Here is a 23,488-nt window from a genome sequence, read left to right as displayed (position 1 = left end):
TCAAGTGCCTCAAGTGTTACCCACAAAAATGAAAGTATAAAAATATCTGAAAGTGGGTTGGTTCCAATCCAGTTTGAATTAGGCTATGCACTTTGACAAAACAACAACAACAACAACAAAACCCCATGTCTATACAAAACAGATAAAGGCAGTTCATACTTTTTAATCATAAGTTTAATGTAAGGGATGCAAGACACTCAAGATTTTCACTTTCCCTTTATCGTTTATTCTAAGTTTTCCAAGAAAGCAGACTAGATCATGGCCTCTGAAGATCTAGGTGGCATGGATTCACTCTCAAAAAGAAGAAATTCAGAACAAATCTAGTCAGGGGCTATCATAGCTCAAACAGAGACTAAGTTCTATGTCTACTTGAGAACTGCTCCAGGGCATCTGCTCTACAGGTGCCATCCTTGAGGAGAGGCTTAAAGAAGAAACACTGAAAACTTACCACTAAGAAAATTATAAATGATGGGGTTCGCCGCACTATTAGCATATACAAGCCAATGAGAAAATGTGAACCAAGCGTAGACAGTTTCTCTGTCTTCAGTGTGTGTGAACATCCCAAATACTCTGTAGGAAGAGAAACAGAAAAAGAAAATCAAAGGTGACCTTTAAGTAATTGAGTACCAAGGTGAACACAGCAGTAACCCAGCCCCGAACTCTATGAAAGGCACTGACAGTCCAGTCTCTTTAGAATGGTTTCCAGTCCCATCAGAACCTCCAGGGTACACATGGTGAATTAAAAGCTGGATCAGCTCAGAGGAAAAGGCTGGAATGAGGAAACGCAAATCTCTTGTCAAGAAGACAGAAGCTGAATTTCCCTTCTGTCGTCTTGTTTCTAGATGTGATTGACTAACCTTGTTGCTATTGTGCCATGACGTACATTTTTAAAAATTTATTTATGTGTATGGGTGATACTCTGCATGTATGTCTGTGTATCACTTGTGTGCATGCTTTGTGGTGGTATTCTAATTGTACTGAAATGTGATTTTGATTGTATGTTAATAAATAAAGTTGCCTGGGGGTCAGAGCTCTTAGAGCCATAGACAGACTGTGGCGGTGGTGGCGCACGCCTTTAATCCCATAGATCTCTGTGTGTTCAGGGATACAGCCAGCATTGGAGACATATGCCTTTAAGACCTTGGGGGCTGTACATACAGACAGTGACGAGGCAGTCACGTGTTTGGGTTTACAACCAATGAGAAGGCAGAATGACTATGAAACGACTTACACACAGGGAAAAAGCTCTCTTTCGGGAAGCTGGAACCACGGCAGGAGGAAGGGTGAGATTTTAGCTCTGAGCTCTGACCTCTGGGCTTTCTCTTTTACATTGGTTCTGTGTTTCTTATTTAATAAGACAGTTGGTTACATCTACAATGCCTGGTTTCCACAGAGGTAAACAGAGGGTGCTGGGTCTCTTTTAACTAGAGTTACAGATGCTAGTCAGCAGCCATATGGGTGCTGGGAATTGAACCCTGGTCCTCTGAAAGATCAACCAGTGTTCTTACCCATTAAGCTATCTCCCAGACCCATTGTATATATTTTAATTAGCAGTCCAAACCTGGACTTCTAAATTCTTCACTTTCACTTGTGCACTGATGGATGTATATTTTCTCAACTCTAATGATTCCAGCCTTGTTGAAATTTGTCATGAGACATCTTTGTATATAGGCAATAACTGGTCTTCAGTGTGTAAGATTCTGATAGTCCTTAGGTTCATGAGCTTCAAGCTTTCATATAGTATGTTAAACTAAAAAATATATTACAGTACCCTCAAAGGCCTCTTTTGAGCAATTTTAACACTGTTTTTCTTTGGTGTGGGGAGATTAGACAAGGGGTAAAAGCATTTCCTGTGAAGATTTAATGACCTGAGTTCAGATCCCCAGAACACACATAAAAATCCTGATACAGTAGTGCACGTTTGTAGTCCTAGCAATCGTACTGTGAGACTGGAGGTGGAGACGGGAGAATCTCCTGGAAGCTCCTAGGCCAGCTAGGCTGGAGTGAACTGCACCACTGCAGCAACAAAGAGCTACCCTGCTTCCAAAAACATGGAAAGCAAGAATTGGCTCCATACATTTTCCTCTTGTCCTCTAAGCTCCATACCTGTGCTATGACATGTGTGCAGCAACACACACACACACACACACACACACACACACACACACACACACGAGTGAAAGAATGTGGACAAATTAAATACACATAAGATGCAATCACTAGTTCAAAACCTCGGAAATACTAGACCACTTTGAGGAAGTTAGTTTTAACCAACCAGGCAAAAGAATTCACTACAAGAAAAAGAAGGAAGGACTTTACAGTGTGTGAAAAATAAATGAAAACAAGATTGATGAGCAAGGCAAGGCTAAATTTACACACACACACACACACACACACACACACACACACACACACACATATATGCGGTAAAAACAAATTTCAAAATTATTTTAAAATGTTTGTTTGTATGAAAACAGGAAGATGGCTCAAAACTTAAAAAAAAAGTTTTAAATTAAACTTAAAATTCTCCCCCCAGGAAAGGAGGGCATTTAATTCAGAATAATAAGATGAATATTATTGACAAGAGGGCATCTGGAAATGATTAGAGGGGGAGGCGCAAGAGCAGAGATAGAAGAAATTCAAATGTGCACCCCACAGAGTGCTAAATCCATTTTGAAAATATTTGATTTGGACTAGCAAATAGAGGAGAAGAAGAAGGGAAGAGGAGGAGAGGAGGAGAAAGGGAAACAGAGGGGAGCAGGGGGAGAGGGAGCGAAGAGGAGGGGAAGAGGGAGGGGGAGAAGGGAAAGGGTAGGAGGGAGAGGAAGAAGGAATCTACTCAGTGTCATTCATGTTCATGATGTTCTTAATATCGAAAAGCAGAAATCAGTAAAGTGCTTAATATATTTGCATTTGATTTCTGTGAGGAATAGAATGAGAGGCCAGGCTTAGCAGAGGCAGGGAGTAAATTATGTCTTGTGAGCAGACACATATCTCAGGAACAGGAGCTTTCAAAACCTCATACATCCAAGGCTGTAACGTTTCTGAACAAAAGTTCATTTTCTACTTCTTCACTGAAAAAGCCTTTAAACAATCAAAAACCAAGGTCAAAGGGAGAGCTCTTTGCAGCCGGTTATACCACCTTTTGTCTGACTCTAAACAAACCTACCTGTCTCCAAGGTCCCCAGCTGTGAGGAATATGATATTGACTCTGACTTCGGGAAGAGGGACAGGAGCAGCGATTCCAGATTAAGTTCGAAATCTGTTTTAACCAGAATTAAGGTTGTCTTGGGACCAGGGTGTGTGCAACAGGTTTGCCGTTTCCCGGTGACACTGGCTGCTCATTTGCCGACGGCAGTCTACCTGCACCCCAGCATCTGGTGCTCAGGTCACCAGCCAAAAGTTCTTTGAACTTCATTGTGTTGTCTAAATTGTAACAAACTGTGCACTACTAACTGAAAAATGTGCTGTATGTTATAGTAATAGATTATGTTAATATGCTATATTAATAAGTTACATATAACACGTGTCACACTATATTATATTAACATAGTATATATGTGTTATATTAATATTGATCCTGAAATCATTCCAATGACTTCAAGAAATGGACATTCTTCTTTCAGTTTAATGTTCAACACGAAATATCTGCTTCACTGATTCTTTGTTTAGTGCCCCAAATAAATTATTCTTATCTCTTTTTTATCCTGAAAAAATATTTTTTTAACAGAAACAATTGTAGTGTGGTTGTTTATATACTTGAGAACAAAGTTGGAAAACCCATTTTATTCTCATGAAAAAGAACTCAGAACTGTAGTTGACTTTTGTTTATGAAATTAGTTATTGGAACACAATTTTTATTAGACTGTTTCCTCCAGCTAAGGCTTAGCAGTCAACCCCAAGAGGTTAGGAAAACAACCGTTTTATCTCCCATTCGGCTGTGAATCTTCACTGACTGACCAGAGTACTTCCTTAGCATGCTAGAAGGCTGAGGTTGCCTTAAGTGTTCTAACAACTGCATCCCTGAGTGGGCGAGCCAGACAAAGTATCTAGGAGAGGGTTTTTGTCTGTTTAGAAAGAAAAGAGTTCTTAATTAAATGTCAAGCTGCTTCATTTTCAAGTAAATACACGGGCTTTACCTCTTTAGCACATTGAGGATGCTGATTGGTAGATAGCAAATTGCAAAGACCAGAAGTACAACCATGAGCATCCGGGCTGTTTTCCTTCGCGCTCGGATCTGCTTTATCTCAGCAGCCACAGCGCTAATCCGGGCCTTGCTCTGCTGTCCGGACCCTCGGGGCTGAGACACCGGCTGCTGAGGCTGCTTCCATTTTCTCTGAACCACAGAAGAAGTTCCTGGAATCTGAAAGGACAGGGGGATCCCTCATTGGTACTTAGCGACGTTCCACATAGAAGTAAAGATTAAGAAACAGAAGTTTAGAGTTTAGAATTCCCATCTCTCCAGAGCACCGGCTTGGCTGTATGTTTTTAGCATTCATCTAGTCAAACGCCAAATAGACGTTTGCGTGAGAAAAAAGTTAAACAAGCTTTTTGTTATGGTGGTTGTGTTAAAACGTTGTCGTGGTCTAAACAGAACAATAGAAAATACATACCATTATCAAAGAGAAGTAAAATATGGAGAGAAGAATTCTAAGAAATCCCGACTATAAATTTTCATTACAAATTCTAGATTCAGATGACACCTAAGTTTAAACACTCATCAGATAGCGGGACTGAGACACACCACACCCACACACACACACACACACACACACACACACAGACACACTGGGACAGACACACACACACACACACACTGGGACACACACGCACACAGACAGACAGACACACACACACACACACACACACACACACTGGGACACACACGCACACAGACACAGACACACACAGACACACAGCACACACACACACACACTGGGACACACACGCACACAGACAGACACACACATACACATGCACACACACACACACACAACACGCACACAGACACACAGACAGACACACACATACACACACACACACACACACACACACTGGGACACATACGCACACAGACACAGACACACACAGACAGACACAGACAGACAGACAGACACACACACACACTGGGACACACACGCACACAGACACACACACAGACACACACATACACATGCGCACACACACACACACACGAAAAAAACAAAACACTTGAATGAATTTTTGGTGCATCGATACTGCCATCTGCTGTCTCACGGAGACATAGCACCCAACCCGCTATTGCTTTTTATGAGGTTTTCTGCCTCTGATTCAAAGCAAATCTATGCATAGAGAGAACAAAAACAAACTACTCTCTGTGATTTAGTGTTCACATTTACAAAATTGCCTGAAACTAATTTTGCAATTTGTCCTTCCAGAAAGCACACAAGTACAATGAGAATCCTTCCAGGTCTTACACTAATATTCCAAATAGCCACAATTTGTTGCAATTACATTACACAACATGCTTTTTTCCTTTGATTTTCAGTTAGTTGATAATAGCAGAAAGTTCTGCCAAGTATAATATTTTCTTAATTATAATCTCATGAAAATTGATAGACCTTAGCAAAACATTAAAACTCAGCATGTGCCTTTTTTTTTTTTTTTTTTTTTGATAAGATGTGCCAATAAGCACACTACTGGGACAGTTTGATTCTGTTCCAGTTGCTCAGTTGGTACTTTCATCTTTTCAAAGCTGCACACTGTACAGAGCAGCGTGTTCCCGTGGCCTCTCAGAATGAAGGTTACATGGAACCTGTGGCTGTTTACACTATACGATCAAAGTCTGTTTGAGAATCTTTCACTTGAGAATGGAACTTTTGCTTTGATGTCCAAACAGATGAGTCTCGTTACAGGAGACCCCACTTGACCATATTCTCAGTTAAGGAGATCAGTGATGCAAAGGAAAACCTGCCCTGCAACCAAAACATCCCACAAATGGGCGGGGCTGCTTCACCAAAGCACTGGGAGACAAGAGCTAAAGCTTCCCCCTCTTCTGTGATTGTCAGTTGAAAACTTTTTAAAAGGTTATTCAATTTTTATTTTACGTATAGGAGTGTTCTGCCTCCTTGGATCTCTGTGCACCACATGTGTCCCTGGTGCCTGCATAGGTCAGAGAAAGGTATTGGATTCCCTGGAACTAGCATTGGATAGTTTTGAGCTGCCATGTGTGTGTGCTGGGAATTGAACCTAGGTCCTCTGTGAGAGTAGCCAGTGCTTTTAACTGCTGAGGATCTCCTCAGTCCTGTGGATCTCTTTTCAAAATGTAGTTTCAGAAACAACTTCTGTAGAAGTAGCAATGAATCTTAAAAAGTTCTGGAAGATTCTATCACAAAAGCTGGCAAGTGTCTGTCAAGTGGTCTCAAAGTGGTTTCTAAATAAAGCCATACAGATCATTCTATTTTTGAGTGTTCCCGTGAAGGAGAGAACCAATATTCTGCCTGATGACTTCTTCAAGTATCAAAACATTCCCATGAAGAAAAAGTACCCTGGGGGCAGAGTTGTGGCCCTTGCAATGAAAAGAGAGAGAAATGTGGCAATGCCACTTTCAGATAAGGACCTGAAGGCAGAAGATGCTTAATCCTTCAACTCATCCTCCACTCATAGAGAGAGAGAGGGCAGAGAACCTGAGCAGCCCCAGAGGAGAGAGCAGAAAATCCATTAGGAGTCTTTACATCAACTGACACTCAAGACTTGCACATGACCTTAAGTCATGCTCAATGTGTCCTTAAAGGTAAATTATAAATCTCATTTTATAGATTTTGACTGAAAAGATGCTAAGTTGGATATTTCAGATCATATCTTTAATTTGTTCGAAACTTCAAACTTCATCCTTTTTTGATTGTAAAAAGTTTCCTTTGGAAAATGTACATACAAGAGAGTAGGCAGTTTTTGTGTGTATGTTTATATGCATGTGTGTGCTCATGTGTGTTCAGATGCATGTGTGGGCCTTACTTTGTTTGTGTGCATGTGTGTGCACATGCACTAGAGGTCAGAAGATGACCTAGGCTGGAATTCCTTAGTTGATGTCTGTTTCATTCTTTAGACAGGGTCTCTCATTGGCCTGGAACTTGTCAAGCAGGCCAGGTTGTCTGGCTAGTTAGCCTGGGGGATCTTCCTAGCTTCTCCTCTCCAGCTCTGGGATTACAAGTATGTGTTATGATATCCAGAGATTTTGCATGACTTTGGGAGTATTAAAGTCTTGTTCTCATACTTGCAAGGCAAGACATTTGCAGACTGAACTGTCACCCCAGGCTCCTGAATTTTGAGTGCATGTCTTATTACATTAAAGTAGTAATAATGATATAAAAGGACCAGAGAAGACAATTTCCAGGAGTTTGTCCCTATAGAAGGTCTTTCACCAATAGGTCACCGAGGGCTCCATAATAGCTAATTGTAGAAAGCAGGCTACACATGACTACACATCACATTGTAAATGAACTGTGTAAACTATCTTTGATATGGGAACATACTATAAAAGAAATGTGAACAATAATTATTAGCTCAAAACACCATGTAAATGATGGACACTGAAAAAAGAAATTAAATAAGCTGCCAGATAGAGGAGAAGTCATTCATGTTTCTGGATTGGCAGAGTTAATTTTATGAAAATGGCCATATACGTAAAAGTAACCTGAATATTCACCAGGTGAATCCCCATCAAAATTCCAATGACATTCTTCAGAAAACTAGAAAATAATCCAAAAAAAAATCACAATCACATGTAAACACAAATGACCATGAGTAGACAAAACAACCCTAAACAGAAAGAACACTGCTGGAGATATCATAGGAGCTGGCCTGAGATTATACTTTCAAAACACAGTGAAAAAGACAGCATGGTATTGGTACATAAATGGACATGTGCAGCAATAAATAGGATAAAGAACCCAGGGATAAATGCACACACCAGTGGGTACCTAAATTTGAAAAAGGCATCAAGAGCATTCATTGGAAAAGGACAGCCTGTTGAAGAAATGGTGAAGACACAGCTGAATAGATAACATTCAGAAGAATGAACTAAGATCCGCATCGTCGGCCTTCTACAAAAGCCATTTCCAATGGCCGAGATCATTAATTTCAGACATCATTTTTATTTTTAACCATGTGAGTGTGTCTGTGTGTGGATAGCTGCGTGTGAGTGCACACACCCCCAGAAGCCAAAGGCGTTGGATGTCTCTGGAGCTGGAGCTACAGACAGCTGTGAGTTACCTAACATAGGTGCTGGGAACTGAACTTGGGTCCCCTGCAGGAGTACGACATGCTTTAGACAGCTGAGCCATTTCTTCTGCTCCATGACTTAATTTAAACCTGAGACTTCTAGAGCAAAGCATAGGGAATACACTTGCTTTGGATATCGTCAATGATATAGATAAGAACTTTCTGAAGAGAACTGTAATGACGCAGGGCATAGTCCCAAGCAAGAATCAAGAAACAGACTTTAGGAAATTTAAAAGTTTCTACACAGCAAGGAAAATTATCAGCAGAACAAACAGATATCCAGCAGATTAGGAAGAAAGTCTTTGCCAGCTATACCTCACCCAGGGAGCTTGATATATGGAATAAATAAAGCACTATAGAAATTAAATACCCAAACCACAGAACTGCCAGTCAATAAATGGGCTAATGAAATGAGCAGCTAGTTCTCAAAAGAAGAAACACAAATGGCCCATAAATGTTTTCAACACTGTTTAACATCCTCAGCTATCAGGAAAATGTAAATTAAAACCACTTTGAGACTCTCTCTCACCCCCATCAAAATGACTACTGCCTTAGGCTTTCTTCGCTGGGATGAAATGCCATGACCAAAACCAACTTGGGGAGGAAAGTCCTGGTGGGGTTCACAGTCCATCATGAAGAGAAGTTAGGGCAAGAACTCAAGGCAGGAGCATGAGGCAAGAATTGAGTTAGGGGCCCTGGAACGTGAGGCAAGAACTGAATTAGGGACCCTGGGAGAGTGCTGCTTGGTTTGTTCCACATGTCTTGCTCAGCTTCCTTTCTCCACCACCTCCTGTCCTCCCACCCCCACCCCACCCGCCACTTCTTTTTATTTATATCTTTCACATCATGCATCTCCATCCCATTTATTTCCCTGTCCCTTCGTATCCACCTCCTGCCTTTGGAACCTCCCCACCTCAAATAAAATGAAATAAAATAAAATTTAAGAGAAATGAAAAAAGAGAGAAGGAAAAAAAATCTCATCACAGAAGCTGTAGTGTGACACAGTGAGTCACTCAGTAAACCCTTTTATCCATATATCTTTATTTGCACGTGTTTGCTGGGGATGCTGTGAATATGTTGCTCTGATTGATTGATAAATAAAATGCTGATTGACCAGTAGCCAGGCAGGAAGTACAGTTTAGGCAGGATAAGGAGAGAGAAGAATTCTGGGAAGTGGAAGGCTGAGTCAGGTGATGCTGCCACTGCCATGAGAAACAAGATGTGAGGTATCAGTAAGCCACAAGCCACGTGGCAAGATTATAGATTAATAGAAATGGGTTAATTTAAGATATAAGAACTAGATAGCAAGAAGTCTGAGCCATTAGGCCAAACAGTTAAAATAATATAAGCACCTCTCTGTTTATTTGAGTCTGAGTGGCTGCTGGCCGGGCGGGACTAGAGATAACTCCAGCCACAAGTGTTCATTGCAGAGAACCATTGGTCTGGTTCGAGGCCTCTGGTTTCTGCTACACTATTGATGCTGGGTCCTCACTGGGACTCCTCTTGGTTGTCCTGCTGTTGCCCTGTGTTGTGGAGATCCTGCAGCTTTGGGTCTGCAGGACCGGTTCCTTCACGTGCTCCAGTAGATCACAGATGAGGTGGATGTTCGGGAGAGCTGGCTCTGCCCCTTATCAGCTGCAGCACTCAGGAGGGTGGCACTATGCCACTCCTGCCTGGGCAACAGAGTAGAGCTGACCCTGAAGGTGTAGGTTTGGAAGAGCCGACCCTGAGGGCATCGAAGCAGGAGAACCACTGCCTCTTGCTCTTATGTTAAGTTGACAAAGAAGCAGCAAGCTCCATCAAGAAAACAAATGACAACATGTTGGTGAGACTGTGGAGAAAGAAGTGCCTTTATCAACTTCTGGTGAGAATGTAAACAATGTCACCATTATGGAAATCAGTATCAGGGTTCCTTAAAATGCCCAGTTCTGACTGCTGTATGACCCAGTCATAGCGAAGATTCCATGTTAGTTTACAGAGATAGATAGTTACATCTGTACTGGTTGTTGCACTTTTCACAATAAAAAGGGAGGGAAAGGGACCAGTCTAGATGTCCATCATCATCAACAACAAGATGAGTTGTGAAAATGTGACACATGTAGAGAATTGAAACTTACTCAGTTATTAAGGAAAAGTTAACTATGAAATTTATAGGAACAGGGATGGTACTGGCAACTATTGTATTAAGTAAGGTAACTGAGTCTCAGAAAGACAAAAATCACATGTTCTTTCTCATCTGGGGCTCTTCACTTTTAATGTTTGTAGAATCTTGATGACTCATTCTGTCCCCTAATATAGGTCTGTTCAGATTTTCAAATTTTCATGGATCAATATTTGTAATTTTGGTATTTGTTTTGTATATGTTTATTTTATCTATTGTGTTCCTTTATTTCTCCATTAGTATTTTATTATTATTTTTATTGTTTTCTACTATAACATTTAAATTTTATTGTGTCTTTCACTAGGTACTTTTTTGAAAAAAGTATTTTTCTAGTAGTTACAATAAACAGCTTAATTTAAACAATGATTAATACTAACTTATCAAATTTTAATACATATAAATGTATATTTTTTCCAACATCACTGCACACCCCCTTCATCTTTCCTATAAGTTATATTTATGAATTATAAGCTGAATTTTCAGTTTTATTGTTTTACACACTGTATTTCAGTCTGGATATAAACAAGAATTATAAACAAAAATATCTTTATAGTAATTTTTTAATATACCTTAGCAATTACATTCACTTGTTCTTTTTTGTTTCATTGTTGAGCTTCAGCATTGCCTTCCTGCTTCTCCTAGTCTCCATGACTTTCTGTCCATTTTCTCATACTAGACTGATTATTATTACTCAGATATCACTGCATGAATTCTAATTTCTCTAAAAATGTTGGTGAATAAAGGTAGACAGGACCATGGACACAATTATAAAACTGAAGGTCTTTCAGTCTTTGGAAAGTTAAAATCCCATATTACTTAATAGTATACTGTTGTTCACCTCTACTGTCTCACATAGTATGAGACACACAAGTGCTTAATAATGTCTGTGGAATTACAGAAGTTTACATCATAAATACAATCTATTATTACTTCTCAGAAGACTCAGAACTGGACTGAATGCTGAAGTATGCACAAATAGCCAAGTGAGTTAAGCTTAAGAAGTCTCTGAATGACTGCCTAGATGCCTCCCAAACAGATCAAGCCAATCAACTGTCTCACCCATTCAGAGGGCCTGATCCAGTTGGGGGCCTTTGGTTCATAGTTCATGTGTTTCCATTCGTTTGGCTATTTGTCCCTGTGCTTTATCCAACCTTGGTTTCCACAATTCTCGCTCATATAAACCCTCCTCTTTCTCGCTAATTAGACTCCAGGCGCTCCACCCGGGGCCTAGCCATGGATGTCTGCATCCAGATTCCTCAGTCCTTGGATAAGGTTTCTGGCACAACTATTAGGGTGTTTGGCCATCCCATCACTAGAGTAGGTCAGTCCTGGCTGTCTCTCAGCCATTGCCAGCAGTCTTTTGTGGGGGTATCTTTGTGGATTTCTGTGGGCCTCTCTAGCACTTTGTTTCTTCCTTTTCTCGTGTGGTCTTCATTTACCATGGTCTCCTATTCCTTGTTCTCCCTCTCTGTTCTTGATCCAGGTGGGATCTCCCACTCTCTTTCCCTCGACTCTCACCCTTCATTGCTCCCACTCATGTCCAGGTTGTTTATGTAGATCTCAGCCATTTCTCCATCATTGGGCGATCCTCAAGTCTTTCTTGGGGTCCTGTTTTCCAGGTAGCCTCACTGGTGATGTGAGTAGCAGTCCAGTCATCCTTGTTCCACATCTAGTATCCTCCTATGAGTGACTACATACCATATTTGTGGGCTCATTGCATGAGTTAGCTGTTTGAAACCTGGGACTTATGCAGGGACGCTTGGCTCAATCTGGGAGGAGGGGACTGGACCTGCCGGGACTGAGTCTATCAGGTCGATCTCAGTCCTCAGGGGAGGCCTTGCTCTGGAGGAGGTGGGAATGGAGGGGGGCAGGAAGGGGGAGAACAAGGGAAACTGTGGCTGTTATGTAGAACTGAATAGTGTTGTAAAATAAAATAAGATAATAATAATAATAATAATAATAATAATAATAATAAAGAAGTCTCTGAACGAGAGGATCTTGGAAACCAATCTGCAGTTTCATCACCAGTGAATTTTTTAAAATCATACTGTCACAGGAAAGGGGAGTGGAAGTTACTGATTTGAGCAAGACAATGATAACTAAAGTTCTCAACAAAGTCAGACAAGGGCACACAATTTGCTCACTAATAATTTTACATTTGCTAATTCAAAAGTACAAAACAGAATCCACGCATCTTCATAACTCTAAGCAAATAGGCTAGGCCCTTCACTTGATGGCTCTCTTGATGTGGCCCATGGCAAAGGCAATGCCTGCTGACTCTGTTTTGAGGCAGTAACAGTGAGAAGCCAAGCATCGCTCAAGCAGAGTTCTATTTAATTATCCATCTGGGGTCAATTTACTTTATTACAGCTGTAAAGTGGGCTCAGCTCAACTTGCCAATTTCCATTCCAATCTGCTTTTTAAATGTTTTAGTTTCACAGTTCAGGCATTTTACTGCAAATCTTTTAAATCATGTGGATTGTACTAAGTGGGACATTTCATCAAAAAAAAAAAAAATGTAGATCAGTTCTAAGCCTGTAATACAATTTGAATTTATTTTAAAGTTTTGGGAATATAAGCTTAAATAATAACTAAGCACATTGTTTATGGTTCAAGAGTCATTTACACAGTAGAGCACATTTTTCAAGTTCCTTCTTTGTGCCAGGCAACAGGTAACAGTTGTAGACACAATGGTAACAAGACAAATTGTGTATTACTTTTAAGGAGTTTTAAAGGTACATTAATTTTAAACAAGTGAATATGGAAATATATGCAAAACTACATAATAGGAGATGATCTTGATATCTAATATGCTCCTCAGAACCTCTATCTATACTTATAACATCTGTATAACTGTATTGTACATTAATACTTTTTCTTCTTTGAGAAATTGTCATGTTCTAATTTTTTCTAAAAACATTCCTCTGAATGGATGGACAACGGACTGCTATATGTCCTCACTTCTTTAAATTCTCAGTAATTTTTTCTATTGTGCTCATTTGGGCATGTGATGATTAGAAGGATACAAGGATTCAGGCTACTATGAACTGTCATCAATTAACAGCCTACAGAGATCATTACAAGGCTGCTCTAAAGTCCCATGAAGGAAGTTCATTTTTAGGGATATTACTCAGTCACAAGATTTGTTACTCAGTGGCAAAGATGTCACTCAAAACGTGGTCGGGCTGTGAGTTTGATCCTCTAGCATGAAAAAAAAAAAAAAAAGACAAAGGGCAGAGGTCACAGACTAAACAATTCAACACAAACTAATTTAGAAATGTAAACAGATTTAGTTGAAAGTCGAGCTAACAACACAGACTGTTGAGACATTTTATTTAATGATTTGGGTACTTATTTCAATGACTTAAGTCATGTGTATGAATTTGTGAGCTGTGCAACCATGATGGAAGCGAGGCCAGAGATGTGACTCTGTGGCTAAGCACACTAATTGCTTCTCCCAGAGCACCCATGTGACAGCTGACAATTCTCCGTAATCCCTATCCCAGTAACTTCTTGGTCCACACAGGCACCATACACACATGATCCCTAGACATGCACATATGATTGAATAAAAGAAAATTTTTAAAGATGATGAAAGTCACAGGAGTCATTGACAAACTTTGTGTAACTACCAAGTAGCATGCCCAGAGGTCAAACTCAAGCATGCTAGACTGCATTTGTTTTCACATTTTTGTGTTATGATATTCCATATCATCTGCCCTCACCTCCTGAGAAGGCCCTGTGAACTTGTGCCTTTTGTCAGATACTACTTAAACATCTGACTCTGGAACCAATGAAAGATTTCAAGATGTAGGCTCATAACAAATTTCAAGAGGTAGTAGATATTTTTCCAGCCTTTCAGCCTTTCCTGAAATACCCAGAGTGTCATGTCCCAGAAAGCACCACTTGCATAGACTGGTGGAACAGCAGCTGAACTCAACATTGACATGAACTGGGAGTAAGACAGAGTTGTTGCTGAGAACAACATGCATCATATGGTAGAGTAGCCTAGTAAAAGCTGATACAGTAACACATACAAGGAAGTGGGATGTTCCAATAACAAAGCATCCTAGAATGAGTGCCACTGGCTTTAAGTCTGAAAAATATAGTTGCTAGGAATTAAACAAATCACTTCTCATGTCTTACAGTAGTTTACCTTGTTCTCTTGCTTTGTTTTGATAAAAAGATTTGGAGAACAGAATATGACTTGACTTTGCTACTGGATATGAAAAGTCACAGAAGTTATAAATAAAATATGTAAATATAAATAAAATGTATTAATGTATAATATAATTTATGTAAAATATAGTATATAATATATGTAAAATAATATATGTGTAAAAATAATGAAAATTATTATTAAAAGAAAAACTTGTTGTAAAAAACAAAAGAGAAAGGAAAAGTTAGGAATTGTACAACATACAGGACTAGAAATTGTAAAAGCTATTTGGTTCCAATTAGTGAACGTTGGTCTTGAAAAGGTATTTTGAATACCAAAGACTGAATAAAACACAAATGAAGACTCATCCTCAATGAACAAATAGGGCATTTTAGAAATGGAAAATAACTAATGCTAAGGATGTTTCAAAATGCTGAATGGAAATCTAGTATTTTACAAGCTTCTATGTATATATGGAAGCTTATAAAATACAACATTATGTACCAGCATGTATATATAGATATATTCACATAGGAATTTAATGGTTTAATTGGAGTTACTCAGGAATAATTCTCCTCCCAGAGGCTGTAAGTTCCGAAATAAAAAGCCTCTCGCCAAATGTTGAATTATTGCTCAAGGAAGTCCCATCCAATACTCAAAGCAATGTGGGCTATTGCTATTGTTCATTTCCTACAGAATTTGATGGTAAGACATTGTTGCTGACAACACATGGAGAAATACAGTGCTGACAGGGAGCTTCCTTCCTGTTAACTAATTTCCACAGTATCAGAAGGTGTTATGCAGGAACTGGGGTTGAAAAGTCATCAGCAGCCTTACTCAGCTATCACCCTTTGAGCTACAACAAAGACAAGTGTTGTAAGATACACTCATGGATGAAATAATGGCATAAATGTCATGTAAATAACCAACCAGTTTCTGGTTAGAATTCAAAAGGAAATTTTTGCAAAATAATAATAATAATTGATCCATCCCTGGAGTTTGTGAGCTCCCCTGTCTTCGATTTTTGGCGAGGTATTTCTATAAGAGGAAACTTATGGAATATGGCCTTTAATAAAATATTCCTGTCTCTACGCCCACAGATTGGTGTAGGTCTTCCACCTCTTCAGAGAAGTTTCTTTGTTGCTATGGGTGGCAGTTAATTCAGAAAGTTGCAACTAACTAAAGAGCCTAATGAGTGTGTGTAGAGTACTCAGTCACAAATGGTACATAGCTGTCACATCCTCCACCCTCCCAATTCAGAGACCTGTGCAAGAGGAACTGGAATAGAGAGATTTGTAAGAGCCAGAGGTTGTGAAAAACAGAGGCCAAATAGCAACTTCTGAAAAGGACAAGACCACTATACCCATGAACTAACAGTAGCTATGGTTGCCTGTATAAATGGAGAGCCTGCTCCAAGGCCACCTCCAGGGTAATGCAAGAAAATCCATAAAGGCGGTGAGAGCTAGACTTTTTTTTTTTTTTTTAATCTGAGGGTATTTAGAAATAAGTTTCTATCTGACTGGTAAAATAAGAAAACATACATGCTTTCTGATGATAACTTTCTCTTTTACTTCATCTTAAGAAATGGTCTCTGACTCTTTTTGTCTCTATTCAGTTATAAATTTCCATATAGCTATGGCGGTATTTTATTTGTACTGAAATGTGATTTTAATTGTATGTTAATAATAAAGTCCCCCAGGGGTCAGAGCTATTAGAGCCATAGAAAGAGCGTGGCGGCGGCGGCGGCGGTGGTGCACGCCTTTAATCCCAGCACTTGGTAGACAGAGCTAGGTAGATCTCTGTGTGTTCAAGGATACAGCCAACATTGGAGATACACGCCTTTAATCTCAATACCATAGAAGACCTGGAGGGCTGTACATACAGGCAGTGCCGAGGCAGTCATGTGTTTGGGTTTACAACCAATGAGAAGGCAGAACAGAAAGTCTATATAAAGACGAACAGACAGGAAGTAGCTCCTTTTTCGGAGAGGTCTCTTGGCTTAAGAGGCTAGCTGCAGCAGGTGGTAAGGCTCTTAGCTTTGATCTCTTGGCTTTCTTCTTTGCATTGGTTCTGTGTTTCTTATTTAATAAGATGGTTGGTTACATCTGCATATAGCCATAGTTAAACATCTTATTCATATAGCATTTTACACAGTTCCTAGGCATAGCTCCTCTACATAGCAGCATCTCTTTCATATAGCTCTATGTTATTTATTTATATTTTATTCATTCATCCATTTATTTCTTCATATTTTTTTATTTTTTAATGTTTTTTCTTTGTCCATCATTCAGCATATATATGTATATATACATATATGTATATATATGTATGTATTTCATACATATTTTGCAGCAGTTCTCATATAGCTCTCTATAGCCATCTCTCTCCTTATTGTCACTGCTGATCCGCTTCAGCCAAAATTTGGACAATTAAAAGTTATAGTTTTAGAGCCCTACCCATTCTCAAAACATAAGATAAGTCATGTAGTTTCTCTTAGGCTAGTAATGTCATTGACTCATGCACATAGCTCTAAGTTGGTGAGGGGTCCCAGACATTAAACAATTGGCTGAACCTTGAACAGTCAGAGTATGTGCAGAAAGGGAGCTGTTACAGGGACTATGTCTTGATGAAAACAGCCTGGCTTTGATTTAGCAATATACAACATCTGGGAATCAGTCTTTAGATACATATTCTGTAGGGACAGCTTAGTCTGTTTTGGACTAGTTCTAAGATCTTTGCGAAATGTGTCCTTTGATCCCCAGGTAAGCTTTATTGGGGTACACAATATGTCACCACAGAGAATATTGTTACTTTCCTGTATCAGTAAAGAAGAATATTCTGGTAATATTTCTGCTCATCAGAATTATATAGCTTAAACAGAAATCCACAGCTAAATGTGTGCCCAGAGATGTAAAACATATTACCAAAAGGCTGTGGGAAGCACCCCACAGCTGTTCTTATTAGGGAGGCAAGGCAGTGGCACCTGAGAAAGTTACAGGCAGAAAACAACCAGTTTCCACAGCCAGTGACCCCACAGCATTGCCAGTGGGGCTCCCATCAGGGAGTTTATACGTCTGATGGGTGGATTTGTCCAACATTAGTTGTCATCTGCTGCATATTCCCATGGCCCTTGGAACCAATCAATACTCCATTATGCAGGTAGGAGAGGCTCAGAATCTCCTACTCCTATTTGAGAGGCTAGAAAGTTGATGGGTGATGGGTAGTATTGGAGGTTGGGAGAAATAAGTTTTCTTAAGCCTGTGGCTCCTTAGGTAGGTCAACCATACTTCATTGGATGTCTTTAAGTTTGTGAATAAATGAGAAGCACAAATTTGACTCAGTGAATTATAAAAATAAAAAGAGGATATGACCTTGCAAGGGAAGGAGTGTTGATCTGGGAGGAATTAAGGAGAGGAGTGGTGAGTAAACATGATTAAAATACATTGCATAAATATATGATATTCACAAATAATAGAAATGCTACTTATAAACAAAACAAGTGGAATTGTCCTTAATGAATTAAGAGGATCTCAGTAAGTTCTTTCTCAATAAAATATGTTAGAGAAAAGAGACCAACAACCTGTTAGTTCTCAAGCTTAATAAACTCAGTATACTGGCCATAGTTATAGAGAAGGGAAGAATATATCTTTATCATGTCATATAACTTACTAAACATAAGAAGTTGAGTGATATCCACTTTGCCTATTACAATTCTCAACACACTTGTTGATTTCTTTCAAGTCATCAAGATACAACTTAAATGTTACCAGCCTAGGCTTAGAGACCTCCCACTTCACCAAGCTCTGGTATCGTGTGCTTGTATTAAAAGGGCTGTTTCCACTATGTACCTGACTAGATCCCCTTTAAAGACTGAATTTACCCGTGGTTTAGTTTAAGGCTGGTATGCAAAAGATATTAACACATGACAAATGAATCACTAAGAGAATGAATGAAATCTCATGAATGGTTCAAATTTCTAGTAAATCACAGTAACCCTAATTCAGAATTAAAACGTCTTTAAAAAAACTTAATTATACTGGGCAAAAAAGGGGAAAGGTGATGGGGGAGCAGAGGAAAGAACCCTAAGTCATCCTATTCTTTAAATATACTCTAAATGAGATCATTGAAGTTGAAGATATAACCCGTACGTTAAATGTATTACAAAAATTTCATTTAAAGTACAACCATTTATATTTACACTTTTCAGGAACTGAAATTAATTTTTGTTACTTATAATGAGAAGTAAAATTAATAATTTTACTCCCAGGGGCTGAGAGATGGCTCAACAGTTAAAAACACTGTCTGCTCTTCTGGAGGACTCAAGTTTGAACCTCAGAATCTACATGGTGGCTCTTAATCATCTGTAATTCATTCCAGGGCATTCAGTGCCCTCTTCTGGTCTCTGAGAGCACTGTGTGCCTGTAGTGTGCTGATACACATGCAGGCAAAACACTGCATAAATAAAATAACAATAAATAAATCCTTTTAAAAATTTAAAATTGTTATTCCCAGATTAATGAAAAATAACCCAGTTAATTATTGAGGTTGGAATTTTATCAGAAGTGTAGCTTTCTTAAGGCAAAATTTAAGACATTTGCTAAATATCAGTAAAACAGTATTTTCACATCCAGAGTATCATTACTTTAGAACAAACAATCCTGTGTTGTATATGTTACATGAGTTCAACGAATTTTAAATTTGTTTTTATGTACATTCTAAAGAAGACACAGACAAATTATTTGATATCACGTACCTGTCGGCACCAGAGTTTACGAAATATTTGCAGATAAGCCAACACCATAAGACACAGAGGTGCCATGTACGTCACCAGAAAGAAACAGATGTGGTACATCTTTGGGTAGACATCACCTGAGATGAGAGACAAACAGTAAAATCTCACATTAAAATGATGGACTTAAAAAAGGGGTCACTTCAGCTTTTCCCTTTAAAGAATAAATACACTTCTTGAGAGCTTCATCTGTATATTATATACACACAGGGGAAAATAATTCCCAATATTTCATTTAATATACTCAGAGAAATAACAATTAGTCATTTCTAAATTGGGTGTGATCACAATCTAACCATGATCAAGAAATTTATATATCAAATGGCTCTTTATTTGGCATGCCTGCATTTGGCTAATTGAAATATACTATTTGAATGGTCTTATACGTTCATTTACTAAAAGAGGCCTGGTAAAAATTATTTTTTTTAAATTAAAAAAATAATAACTAAATCCTTGTTTAAAGAGGAGCTAAATGTAAATACAGTTAATGATTCTCATTAGAATATAAGTGGCAATATTTGAAAGGTTTAAAAGGATTAGGAGGCATGGCTTTGCTGGAGGAAATGTGTCACTGTGGGTGGGCTTTGAAGTTTAAAAAGCCCATGCCAGGCCCAGGCTCTCTCTGTACCTATGAATCAGGATTTAGCTCTCAGCTACCACTCCATACTACATATGCCTGCATGTGGCCATACTCCTCACCGTGATGATAATGACTAAACCTCTAAACTGCAGGCCAGCCCCCAAGTGAAATGTTTCCTTTCACAAAAGTTGCCTTGGTCATAGTGTCTCTTCACAGCAATAGAACAGTGATTACGCCAGCTGTGGAATTATCACCTCTATATTTAATTAAGAAACGATATAAAGAATGAAGCCTTGAATATTTGATTAAATTCATCATAAGAGCAATTTGTATTTAGGATGCATCATAAGTACATTAATGACCATAATAATGGTCATTTACTCTGCAATCTTGCACTTAGTTATATTACTGGTTATATTTTAAACATATCCATAATTTTAATGGCCTCTGCCATTTTAAATTCATAACTTCTTATCTGGGATTGATTGAGTTTGAGTCTAATATTTTTTGTACTCTTCGCTCTGAAATTATCTTATTTCTCATTTTTTGTATTGTATTCTGTAGAAAGAACAGCATGGTACATAGGCTGCTGGGAGGTGTAAAAGACCAATTTGAGGTGTCATTTTTAGACTCTTCCTGGGTCAGGAGACACTTATCTGCCCCATTCATTTCTAACTTCCTTTCAAGTTTATTTTGTAAAACAGGCCATTGAATAAAGAGTGATAGAATTCAAGTACTGGAGTAATAACAGATATTTCCATTTGAAGTACAGCAGCTTGAACAGCATTTGCTGGGTTGATTTCAAAGCAACAATTCTCATGGACCTGAGTGGCTTTGAACTATTATTTGTTTTAAAGAAAATACATGCCACATGTACTTCACACACACACACACACACACACACACACACACACACACACACACGCACACCTTTGAAGCTTATGCATACTGAATCTCTAATAGCTGCATGAAACTAAATTGAACAGGTGGAAAGTAAATTTAATTGGTAACATTTTCCCCACTATAGTAGCAGATACCATTACTGCCATAGCAATTTGGTGTTTTGAACAGATGGAAAGAAGGTGAGTTCTTGTGATTTTGAATAAATATAAAAATTAATAACTAGCTAGTAAGTATATATTATGATGATTACTTGTGCAGAAAAGTTGGTGAAGCAAAATTCTACTACAGGCTAGCAATAGTGTATTATTGGAGAGGTTATAATAGTAATAGTCTTAAAATCTGCTTTCATTCTTAAATTTAGAGCTAATTGAAAACTTGATCTACTGAAAATTTAAGTTGCATGTATTGAAAAATATCAATGATTCCTTCCCTTGATAATCATCATTTTCTTAATATATATTTATGAAACATAATCTAGAATATAGCTATATAAAATTTGTTTTGCTTAAACACTGCCTGAATTAGTAAGCAGCATTTTGAAGGCTGATGACTATACATCTGTGTCTCAGACTGCAGATGTAGCTCAGTCAGTAGAATACTTGTCTATCATGATTTGAGTTTGACCCCTAGGATCGCTCAAAGCCATGTGTGGTGGTGCCCATCTATAATCTCAGAGTTAGGGGTAGAGGCAGGAGGATCAGAAGTTTGAGATCATCTTTGGTTGTCTGGCAAGTTTAGTGTTAGATGGGATAATATGAGAGCTTGTCTCAACAGCAGTAGCAGCAGCAGCAGCAGCAGCAGCAACAACAAAAATCAGTGTCTTTATTCAAGTGATGGAAGGCAGTATCTAAATAAATTCTTCTCTGTACGAATCTATAGGTTCATATGTTCTCTCTCTCTCTCTCTCTCTCTCTCTCTCTCTCTCTCTCTCTCTTTCTCCCTACATATTGCTACCACAAATCAATGAATCAGACACAAATATGGATATTTAGAGTGTCTTTAAAATCAGAGAATAAAGAATACTACTCTTCAGAAGAGTTAAGGTGCATTATTTACCTAATTACCCAAAATTTATAACATTCTCCCTATGCTATACTTGTCAGAGACAAGTAGGCTAAATATAATTTGCCAATATTCAATTTGACAATTTTTAAACCTTATGGGTTTTTAAAATTTACCTGAATATTTATTGCTTTATTATCATCCCTCTAATGAATATATTGTAACTGTTTCTTGATACACATATATACATATTTAAGTACTTTCTAACTTTCATAATGAGACAAAAACCATAATTACTCTGACTATAAGGAAGGTTCACTCTATTTTTTTTTTGATCAGGCCAACAAAGTCCAATTTGTTAGCTCCAGGAGGAGAGGTATTTTTCAATCTACAGTCATTGCTGGTGGCAGTAGTCACCTCTGTGATCCTAGTTTTCAGGAGGCCTGGGCAGTAGTAATTTATGTGTTGAACTATGGGTCCAAGGACAGCCTGGGCTTTAGAGTGAGTTCTAGGAAAGCCTGGGCTACAAAATGAGTTCCAAGACTGTCTTGGGCTACATAATAAGACCCTCTCTCAGATAAAATTCCAGTATCTAGAACAATATTTGGTCAATAGTTCATACTCATAAAACATTTGATAAAGTGATACGATGTGGTTACTTCTTAGATTGAGTGTTCAAAATGCATAGCTTTCCTTTAAATAAACTTTATTTTGAGGAACTAAGTTTTCATTTACTAACCAAGAAAGTATGAAAATAATGCTGGAAATTATACAATTTTATAAATATGGAGGAGTGTGACTGAAGCGAATAATAAACATGGTGAATGGTGACGTTCAAGAGCAATGGCATTGGTAGTACAGACCCACACTGAATATTAAAAATAACATCTCAGACACATACCTTGGTTTTTTCTTTGTTGGAGTTATCTGTCTTTTTGTTTTCAACAACCATGCATATGACGATTATGATCATTTTAGAAATAATGGGTCCCTGCATGGCCATTAAGGGGTTCCCAGTCATCTTGCACCATGTGTGAAGGGCACTTATTTGAGTGACTTCTCAAAGTGATTTGATAGACAGAGGCCAATGGGAGTTCTTCCTATATGGTACCATTTGATAATTAAAGCACAACTGGGTGTTTTTTTTTTGTTTTTTTTTTTTTTTTTGTTTTTGTTTTTTTTTGTTTTTGGTAACTGCTTTTATTGAATTTAGGGGACAGACTAAAAAATAAGAATCCAAGATCATAAATTAATCTCAAATAGAAGATACTGTATTCTACAGTCAATATTGATATATTTAAATATTTAAATTGGGATATTAGGGATAGCCACCATATAGAGAAGTAGCGTTATAAAGTGTTTCCCGTGGTGTGTGATGTTTTGAGTTACGGTGGTTGTCCTGTTTTTTGTTTTTCTTTTCTCTTTTCCACAACTTAATGTAAGCTAGAGTGATCTGGAAGAGGCAATCTCAATTGTGAAAATATCTCTACCGTATTGGCCTGTATGTTAGTCTGTGCAGGGTTTTTTTAATGATTGATGTGGGAGAGTCCAGCCCACTGTAGTCAATGTCATTCCTAGGTAGATGTCCCTGGGTTGTGTAAGAAAGCAGGCTGGACAAGCCATTTGGAGCAAGCT

The 23,488-nt window shown here is 38.4% G+C and overlaps 1 protein-coding gene across 2 annotated transcripts in view; it reads right to left on the bottom strand.

The window, feature by feature from the left end:
• Positions 1 to 23,488, bottom strand: part of Hcrtr2 (hypocretin receptor 2) — a 100,880-nt gene that overhangs the window by 7,225 nt on the left and 70,167 nt on the right. For both annotated transcript variants that reach the window (XM_028864929.1, XM_037210945.1), the window contains exons 4-6: positions 19,333 to 19,448; positions 4,140 to 4,363; positions 449 to 570 (exon numbers count right to left, since the gene is read on the bottom strand). In XM_028864929.1, coding sequence (XP_028720762.1) covers positions 449 to 570; positions 4,140 to 4,363; positions 19,333 to 19,448 — 462 coding nt within the window. The remainder of the gene's footprint in view (positions 1 to 448; positions 571 to 4,139; positions 4,364 to 19,332; positions 19,449 to 23,488) is intronic.

Source organism: Peromyscus leucopus, chromosome 14 (genome assembly GCF_004664715.2).
Source record: "Peromyscus leucopus breed LL Stock chromosome 14, UCI_PerLeu_2.1, whole genome shotgun sequence".
Taxonomy (NCBI): domain Eukaryota; kingdom Metazoa; phylum Chordata; class Mammalia; order Rodentia; family Cricetidae; genus Peromyscus; species Peromyscus leucopus.
The sequence above is the reverse complement of the archived record's forward strand: the minus strand, read 5'-3'. Positions and strand labels throughout refer to the sequence as shown.